At 37.8% G+C, this 9,618-nt stretch overlaps 1 protein-coding gene across 1 annotated transcript in view; it reads left to right on the forward strand.

The window, feature by feature from the left end:
* Window positions 1–6,808, forward strand: part of LOC107091320 (gamma-aminobutyric acid receptor subunit rho-1-like) — a 49,900-nt gene extending 43,092 nt beyond the window's left edge. The window contains exons 9-10 of the mRNA XM_015385165.1: window positions 634–830; window positions 5,041–6,808. Of these exons, the coding sequence (XP_015240651.1) occupies window positions 634–830; window positions 5,041–5,343 (500 nt within the window). The 3' untranslated portion in view covers window positions 5,344–6,808. The remainder of the gene's footprint in view (window positions 1–633; window positions 831–5,040) is intronic.
* The last annotated feature ends 2,810 nt before the right edge of the window (window positions 6,809–9,618 follow it).

Consider the following 9,618-nt stretch of genomic DNA (forward strand, 5'->3'; position numbering starts at 1 on the left):
GGGGGTGAGTAGAAAATGTTTTGGGTGTACTATTCCTTTAAGTAAAAGAGTAAACAGGCGCAAATGATAGGCATATTAGCAACCAGCTTTTATTGTCAATACACTGTCACAAGGCCAGAGCAATGAAATTTACTCTCTGCATTTAACCCATCCCCTTTAGGAGCAGTGGGCTGCCATTGCACGGTACCCAAGGAGCAGTGCGGGGTTAAGCTCAGAGAGCCAGAGTGGCAGTCTGTGGGAGTGGGTCTCGAACTCGGAACCTCAGGATTCCAAGCTCTATGCCCTAACCACCAGGCTGCCACTCCCCCATTGGCAAAACAGGTGCATAGAAACAACTAATTAGCTATCTGAGGGATAAGGCTGAGGGAAAAGTGATTTAACAAAGAAATACGGAGAAAAAAGGTAGGACAGAATCTAATCAAGAGATAAAACTTAATGACCAGAGGAAAAAAAAAGACAAAAACACAGAAACAAAGTAAACACATAGAACTAATATGGCAAAAATAACAGAATATGGCAACCCTCAACGGATCAAATCAAAACCAAACGTGCAGATCCTAGAACAATCAGACTTCTTGGGAAACATCAGCAACGTGTGTACGTTTGGAAAAATGTTTGTGCTCTTGTCTGCAGGGATCACCACGGTGCTGACCATGTCCACCATTATCACCGGAGTCAACGCCTCCATGCCACGGGTGTCCTACATCAAGGCAGTGGACATTTACCTCTGGGTCAGCTTCGTCTTTGTCTTCCTCTCAGTGATAGAGTACGCAGCTGTGAACTACCTCTCGACCGTGCAGGAGAGGAAAGAGAGGAAGCTCAGGGAGAGAGTGAGTTCGCTTTGATCCATTTGCTTGTTTGTTGGATATTTATCTGTATGGATTGTGCTTGCCTGCAGTAAGATAGAAATCCAATGGTTTATTTAAATGTCATGTCCCTGAATTACATAGGGACACTAATCCATGATTTTTGTGATTTGATCCAACCCTAATAACCATTTTTTAAGTCTTTGAGTTTTGTATAATATGAAATGAAGAAAAAAGAAAAACACAGGATGTTGGTATTTCTGAATCTTTTATTCTCCCTGGCAGACATGATTCATGTGGTTCTGTTCTCTGGTTGGCTCTATTGAAGTTTTGTCTTCAGTTATTATTAATGTGAAAATCTGGGATAGCTTCCGGAGCTCTAAAGTTTTTCTTAGAGACATGATACAAACATTAATGTTGCATTTCCTTCTATCCGACACAAAATGATCCAAGAGAATCTCTCCTCTCCATCTGCGGTAGCAGGTTGTCCAATAATGACAGGCTTCTGCAGCAAACTCTGCATGTGGGAATGTACTAAACAAAATAAAATGACTTTATCAATACAATTTAAATCTTTGCAAATGTGGAATTAAGATATTTTTGTAACTAATTTATTGAAGAGTTCCTCTTTTTTTCTTTTTTGTCTGACAGTTTAGCACTTCAGAATATGGTTAAATTATGACCAACAGCAACACACACCATGCTGCCCTGCGGCAGCAATCAAACCCTTACATCAGATCTAAGAACTGGCCCTTTTTAATTTTGGCTCCCTCTGTTTCTTCTCATCAGTCACCAAGCACAGTTCATCTCTTTGAACCACGCTGTGTATTTCAGTCTCTGTTTTTTTTCATTCTTATAATAAACTCTTATATCTGTCAAGGCTCAGAATAGGGAACCCAGTATTCAGGCAGACATGCAGTATGATATCTCAAAACCGTATTTAAATATGGCTGATCTGCAGTGAGCAGCAAGGGTGTCTATGGCAGTAACCTCTGCAGGAAGGAAACACAGGTTAGTCACCACGTCTATCTGGTGAAGGAAGATTATGAACATCTGAGTCACTAACCTGGTCTTAAAATTCAGTCCATGCCCAGAGGACTAAGTAGAGTCCAACCGATGACGGGGTTGGTGCTGCCCTGAGAGTCCCAGACTTTGAAGCCCCGAAGACTGAAGAACAGGCAGTAAATCAGATCCAAGCGGACAAACCAAAGCCGGTATCAAGGAAATTCACAGGACTCCGGGCCAAAAGATCAGACATCAGAGGAGGTACCGGGGGGAAATCCAGGACAGTGCCAGGAATCAGTTCCAGGTTCAGTCAACATGCAGAATCCAGCAGGGGTCCTAAGACAGGTCAACCAAACAGATCAGGCAGGCTCAGAGGTCCACAGGCAGAACGGGTCAGGATCAGGTCATTAGAAAACACTAAAACTCGCCTGAAGACTCTCACCGAGGGCTCGAATAATCTGCTACTGATGACTGGAAGCAGGTAGGTTAAATAGAGACTGGTGCAGGTGTCACAGATGAGCAGTGAAGAGAAACTGAGCAGAGCAAAAAATGGAATGAACAATCAATTCACTCATCAGCGCAGGATCATAACAAACCCCTCCAAGATCATGAAGGGGGTTGCATAAGTTATGCAATTAGCGATGCCACGCCCTACCTACCAAGTGATTGACAACTTATAGTGACAACTTGCTTTAAGATTTGGCTTGTTTGGAACAACTGCAAAGATTTTACTAAAGAACTGGGCTGACAGCAAAAACCATTACTGATGCAAAACTCTAATAACCAAACCATGCTGAGCAAGTCCAGATCAAAAAGGGCCAAATGACTTAAGAAGTGGTTCCTGGACTAAAGGCAGATCGGATCAGGCTCACCTCTAGGTTTAAATACTAAAATCAATGCACATTTCATTTATGACTTCATTTATTTTGCAGAGAAACATGGTCAAAGCTGCACAAACGATAAAATATAACATTTTGCTTTTGTGATGGAAGAGAATATGTTGGAAAGCAACAACTTAGACATTTAAAATAAGTTCAATGAGGTTCAAAATTATAGAGCTAAACAACCATTTTAAATTTTAAATCCTAGAATTGAAATCCAGTTTGAAAAGTGTTTATTTGCACATTTTAAATTGAATCGTCAAAGCGGATGTATTAATGCTTATATTAGTTCATTGTTAAATATGATTATTTTAAAGATTTTAATCTAAATGGGGAAAAATCTGATTATAAATGACTTTCAGTATCAAACTTTTTGACAGGATTTTCTTTTCACTCTGAGCTTTCATGCTCAGCTTGCCTTTAAAATCATTTTTGCAACTCTATTTTTCTTTTTACTTTACCGTTTCCCTTTAGCATTTCAGTGACCTTTCTGGACCCTTTGCATTCTCCTTGCCGTTTCCATTTTGCTTTTATTTAACCTTTTGCTGCTCCACCTGCTTGCTTTCTAACTCCAGCTGGGTGGAAACTTAGAGGAATCTCCGATTTGGCAAACTGACAGTTTGATCTCAATAAATTTCAAGGACATGGATGCTGGATGATGCTGCAGTGTGTAATAATTACCTTGATTTACTGACAAATGTAATATACTATATATAAGTTTATGTATTATCATGTATGAACTGAAAGTCTCAGTCTCTATGTTTGTCTTGTCATAGAAATTACTATTAATAAATACTAAAGAGCGGGTCTCACATTTATGGAGGTAGAAATCTTTGAGCCACGGCAGCACAGAGGTGACAAACTACTACAGATTGCCATTATGCTTGAATGTGACTCTGGCAAGTATTGAATAAGAACATTAACTTTACTACATTTAGCGCTCAGAGCCGGCAATAAAACATACTTGTTTAGGAATATTTATATAAAACAGACCATGTAGGTAGACAACTACAATTACTTAGTCTGTTTATGTCACTATGATAAGCAGCTAACTAAAACATGACCACCATGTTGAAAAATAACAGCTATATTGACAGTCTCAGACACTTCATTAAACAAACGTCGTCATCAGTTGACAAGTAAGGTAATGCGGACGTCGTGGAAGCCATTTTGTACCATGCTGGCCTCCGTATTGTTGGAGGAAGAAGGTTGGAAGAAGCAGTGGGGGAGCAGTTCATGTGGCTGCAGGCTGATCAGTAGATGTAGATTTAAAGCAACTGCACTGTTGATTTCCCATGTTCCCATGTTGTTCTTCATGTGCAAGCTTTAATTATTCCAAAAAAGTTAAAAAAAAAACAAAAAAAACACTGGACTTTGTTTACGAGTTTGAAGACGTTTCGCTTCCCATCCAGGAAGCTTTTTCAATATAAAATGACAGAAATAGCATTGAGTTCAAAGGTTTATAGAGTTTAGCTATGTCTACTAACTAAGCACCTAATAGTTTTGATCTAAGATAGAGTGTGACAGTTTTTAAAACAATGAAAGGTGCACAGTACCTGTTATGGAAGCCGCCATGTTGTGATCTAGCTGTGGATGTCTAAGCATTGAAACTGTGATGGCTGAACTGTGTTTTCAGTTTGATCAGGGACCAGAAGGATCACATATAAGCTGAAACTGCAAAAGAATTTGATTTGCAAATACATTTAAAAAAAAATGGAAAAAGGACTTACCTTTAATTAAGAAATGTTAAAAAGAAAATGTATTTATAATCTGATTTTTAAAATCTCCATTTAGAATTAAGAATTGAAAATACAGTTTTAAATGCAGCATGTAACAGTGCATCTTAACTTCAATTTACACCTTCAATTTGTTTCCTAATGATGTGATTTAAATTCAATTTGAAAGGTTTTAATTTATTTTTCTGTGACTCTCCTGGTCCTCCATATCAGCTGGGACTGACCTCATTTATGGGGGAAATGTTTCACTAATGAAGATATTTCTTAAACTGGTAGAAACATGCAATAATAACTGATGTCGCAGCCAATAAACAGATGAATGTTCTCTGAATCAGCTCACTTTAAGCTGCTCTGATGGCTGCGGTGAATTATTTCTGGGACTGCAGCATAGCTATTCTTCATGTGCCAACTGTTGTGGCATATGGGGCCAAATTGCTCACATACCTCCAGGAACATTTCAGCAAAAACATCTTCTCCGATAAATCTTTCAAAGCAAACTCATTTGGATGCTTTTAGTGTGCTGAAAAATACATTTATTTAAGAGAAGATATAGTTTGTTACTGTTCAGGAAACATGACTCATTCCTTTTTCTATCTTTCTATGTTTGCTTAGCTGCCGTGCACTTGTGGAATTGGCAACCCAGACGAAATGATGATCGACCCACAGATCAGTGGCTATGGGTCCTTGGATGTCAACAACACAGGAAATTATGGGATACCTGAGAACGGTGGGCGCCAGGAGCGAATTCTGGCCCAGGTGGCGCTGAATGACCCCCAGATCACGGGTCAGGTGAAGGGATCCAGAGGCTACGTTAACATCTGGATTGACACCCACGCCATAGACAAGTACTCCAGGGTTCTCTTTCCGGGAGCATACATCCTCTTTAACATCATTTACTGGTCCATTTACTCATAAACTGGGATGCTTTGAGTTACAGAGGAGTCGTTTGATGGGACAGCTGGCACTCTGTTCGTTGTGCACCAGCTAAAACGACGCTGACAGAGAAAAACTGGGGATCATAAACAGAAGGGAAGCCTTTGCCTTTTTGCCCCAGCCACTTAAAACAATTAAGGATGCCGTTTTATCACTCCGTCAGATCTGTGTGCTTTAGTGTGTCTGACCTGCTGATGACAGCAGGTTTAGACTTTACTGTCGTGTTACCAAGAGGTGAAAATATACGGACTTCACAGTTTGCAGTGCACAGATCCACTCCACACACGAACTGGAGATGACAATCATCAAGATGTTAAAAGGTTCAGAGGAGCAAAGCGGCACTTTGTCATCTGGCTTTTTTGGACGGTTTCTGGTGGATAGAATCAATACAACTCATCCACAACATAAGGAATTTACCTTGGGGAAAACTTGCAAAGAATTGCTTTTTCCAAGGATGAAGGGAAACTTCCTGTCAATACCTCTAAATCTGACCTTATAAAAAACCTCAGTCTTTGTTTAGATTCAAATCTACATACATTTTTTCATTATGTTACATGTTTAACTTTTTCTTTGAGGGATACACTGGTAGAAATTTAGAAAAATATTGACAATAATATTCCCATTATTGCCAATAATCGATAAAAATCACTCTGCATTGCCATCACTGCCAGATGTCAAGACAAATAGCACATAACCAACCCACCTCCCCCTCCCTCCTTTTGAAACACAAACAGCAACATGATGTCACAAAAATCATCAAATCTGACCGATACCAATATTAATGCTAATACATTTTTCATAGGTTTATCTCAGTCTGTTAAAATATGATAAAAAAAGGATCATATATGTCCAGTTTCACACACACAACATGATATTTAAAGCTTATTTATTTCCATTTAGGTAACAATGGTTTACAGTTAATTGAAATCACAAATCCAGTTCCTCAAAATCAATTTTGATGCAGACAAGTTATTTTATGGCCATTGAAATGTGGAAATCTGGTGACCATACAGACTTTCACAGTAACAGTAGGTCTCATTACAGAGATGCTTGTTCCCTGTGTAAAGCTTGAAAGTTGAGTGGAGGGAAAAAGTTTTGCAGAGGTAATGGAAGCAACCGGAATAACCACAGTCTTGAGAAGGTGGTGAAGTTTTAAAGTTTGGTGAAGATTTAGGAGATTTTTTCTCTCATTGAGAAGCCATGTCATCTGCTGGTGGTGTTCCACTGTGATTTGTCACGTGCACATAATCCATTATTAAAGCCAAACACTGTGCTGAATTTTAAAATGTTTATGGAATAATAAAAGAAAAATCCTGGAGAAGGCAGGTAGTATCTAGAGAAGAGAGGATAGACAGGCTTGGTCATAAACGGAGCAGACAGGCAGAGGAGGGCGGACAGAAGAGGGAAGGGCAAGAAACACGTTGGAAAGAACAGTCAAAGCAGAACGAGGGAGAAAACGGGGAGACCAAGAAACACGCACAAAAACAGAAGACAGGTCAAAAAGTAACAGTGCAGTCAGTGATACCACCCACCAGGAAATTTGATTGGCTTAATCCAGCTATGGTTTATTAATTGCAAGAGGAAGCTGAGAGATTCCAGATCCAAATGAAGCAACCTGGTATTCCTGAATACTTCGGCAGAGAGGTTTCCTCCATGAAACTCTGCACTAATGCAGTAAGTCATATAAAAGGAGCCTCGACTAACAACAGAACATTGACAAACATTTCTGAAATCATCCCAGTTAACAGAAATAAACTCTTCAGATATAATATCCTGCGTGTTATGAAGCTAAATGATTTTACCTTTTTCAGACCTAATGACTGACATAAATAATCTGTTATATTATATCCCCGTTTATTCAGAGGCTGCCTATTCTACACGGATTAATAACATCCTGGATTAAACACTGATGTTATATCTGACCGGAGGTGGTCTCATATTTCATGCATTTACATGCTCTTTTTACACTTTAGACTATTTTTTATTTTTTTTGCATCATGTTTACAGTACAAACCATGAACTGTGTGACTTGGCTAACAAGTCATCAGAAATTAGCCTGATCATTGGGAGCACCTTAGGTTTAGATGACGATCAAACCTCTTATTTTATGAAAGCGTTTTATCAGGCAAGCCTGTAAGAAAAGGGACACATGAACAAATCGTTATAGTTAATAAATCGTCTTTAGTTAATATCCAATTGGGTGAATTAAACTACCTTTTATTGTCACAACATTTAGGAAATAATTGATTTTGTCAGGTCACTTTTTGTTTGTTTTTTTCAACAAATGTGTTCTACTAAATAAATTACTTTAAAATTATTGATGATACAGGAATCAGCACTGGATTGGATGGACAGCTCCATCTTTATTTATTGACATTTTTGTCAAAGATGCTAAAAAAGCAACAACAAAAAAAATTGGATTTTATCTAATTAGCTCAATCTCACTGTGAACATTTTTTAAAAAATCAACCTTTTATTAAAGATTATTTATATGGTGGAGGTTTAAGATGTCATTCAATTAACCAAACTCTGTGCAGGTGAAGAGTCCACAGGGTTCTGGACGGGTTCTCTTCTCATCAGCTCATCTCACCACTTTAGGTTTTTGGTGTAGGACTGAGAGGACGATAAAAAGTATGCTGAATGTGTTTAACATTACAAAACTCTTGGATTCCTTAAAAACCCAGAGTTTTATCCAAAATATCCTGTCATTGTAAAGAAAAATAGATTGTAATGTATTTCATTCGATATTGCTATGGTCATTGGATGTGAAACAGACCCACAGCATTATAGATCCTCCACCATACTTGGACATGAGGTGCAACCTCAAGTTATGAGCCTCTCAGCTCAAATGCTCAAAAGCTTGACTGATCTTCTCCCTCATTTTGCTCCTTTCTTGTCCTTTTTTTATGGCTTGAATCTGAGAAATGTTCATCTAAGAAGAAGCAATTTCTCAGCTTGGTCACAGAGCTACTAACATCTGGCAAATGTCACTTCAACTTATTGTTCCTATTGGTGCAAGATTCCTTTTGTGTCAATGTTGGTATCGTCGTAACCAAAGGTAAATATTTATATATTCTGGACCCATCGAAAATGCATAAAACAAATATTTATATGCTGTTTTTTCCGGTATATGTATACTTTTATTATGCGCCACTCTAAACGTTCTGTGGATGTATTTAGAAAACTGTTTTGATGAAAAAGTTGTAACTATGACCTTTAAATTCCAAGTAAATTTAACCATTTTTTTAAATGTTTGTTATCTTTTGTGCAGATAATTGTGGAATCTTTTAGTGGCACTGATGAAGTTGAGCAAACATTTAAACAAACTATTTCTTAGGATTTCTGGGAGTTTCCCTGTGGGCTGACTATAAATTATCGGGGCCTTCAGGGCTGGGATTTTCATGCTCTTCCTGTGCAAGCAGGTGTTCTCTCTGGGTACTCCTCTTTCCTCCCACAATCCAAAAACAGGCATATTAAATTTTCCGTCATCTCTTGATTTGTCTTAGAAGATAAGTAAAATTTTCTTAAATTAAGTTTATATTCCCTTAATTTGAGTATGTAAATGAGATAGTTTGCCAATGGAATGAGTATTTTTACTCTTAAAATAAGATAATTAGTTAAAATGCACTTGAAATAATACAATGCAATTGTGTTTTCCTATTTTAAGAGTAAATTAAGAGTAAATAAAAGAACATTTTAAGATTATTTTAAGAAAAAATGACTTATCTAGATTTGGGTTTTTTCCAGTGTATAGGCAGCAGCTCGTCTGCAACCCTACATTGATAAGCATCTTTAGACATTGAATGAATAGATTTCTCCTTCCTAATCAGATTTCATAACATTCAGTTTTTAATTTTCAATATTTTCTGTTGAAAATATAAATGAGATGATTCTAGTATAACGGAGTGCAAAAATTCAATAAGAATGTACCAAATAATTATGTCTTGCTTTCAAACTGAGTTATTTAGAAACGTTTGTTGGTTTAATAAGTCAAGGTTGGAAAACAGCAATTTCCTCAAACATTTTCTATCAGGATTGCAGGTTTAAGATTTCCCCCCTCAGGTCAGGAAGTTACAACGTTGTTTACTGAAGATTGGGTGAAGTGGTTCCAAGCTAAATCTGAAAACAAAAATTTTTAGAGTATTTTTAAACTGAAGGTTTCAGGTTTTCTGCATTGTGTTAACAGGAGTCAGTTTATGCTTCATGTTCCTGTAAATTTCTATCAATGTAATTGTTTTGTGGCCAACCTGCTGCACT

The sequence above is a fragment of the Cyprinodon variegatus genome, unplaced genomic scaffold (genome assembly GCF_000732505.1).
Source record: "Cyprinodon variegatus isolate N-32 unplaced genomic scaffold, C_variegatus-1.0 Scaffold332, whole genome shotgun sequence".
Lineage (NCBI taxonomy): Eukaryota > Metazoa > Chordata > Actinopteri > Cyprinodontiformes > Cyprinodontidae > Cyprinodon > Cyprinodon variegatus.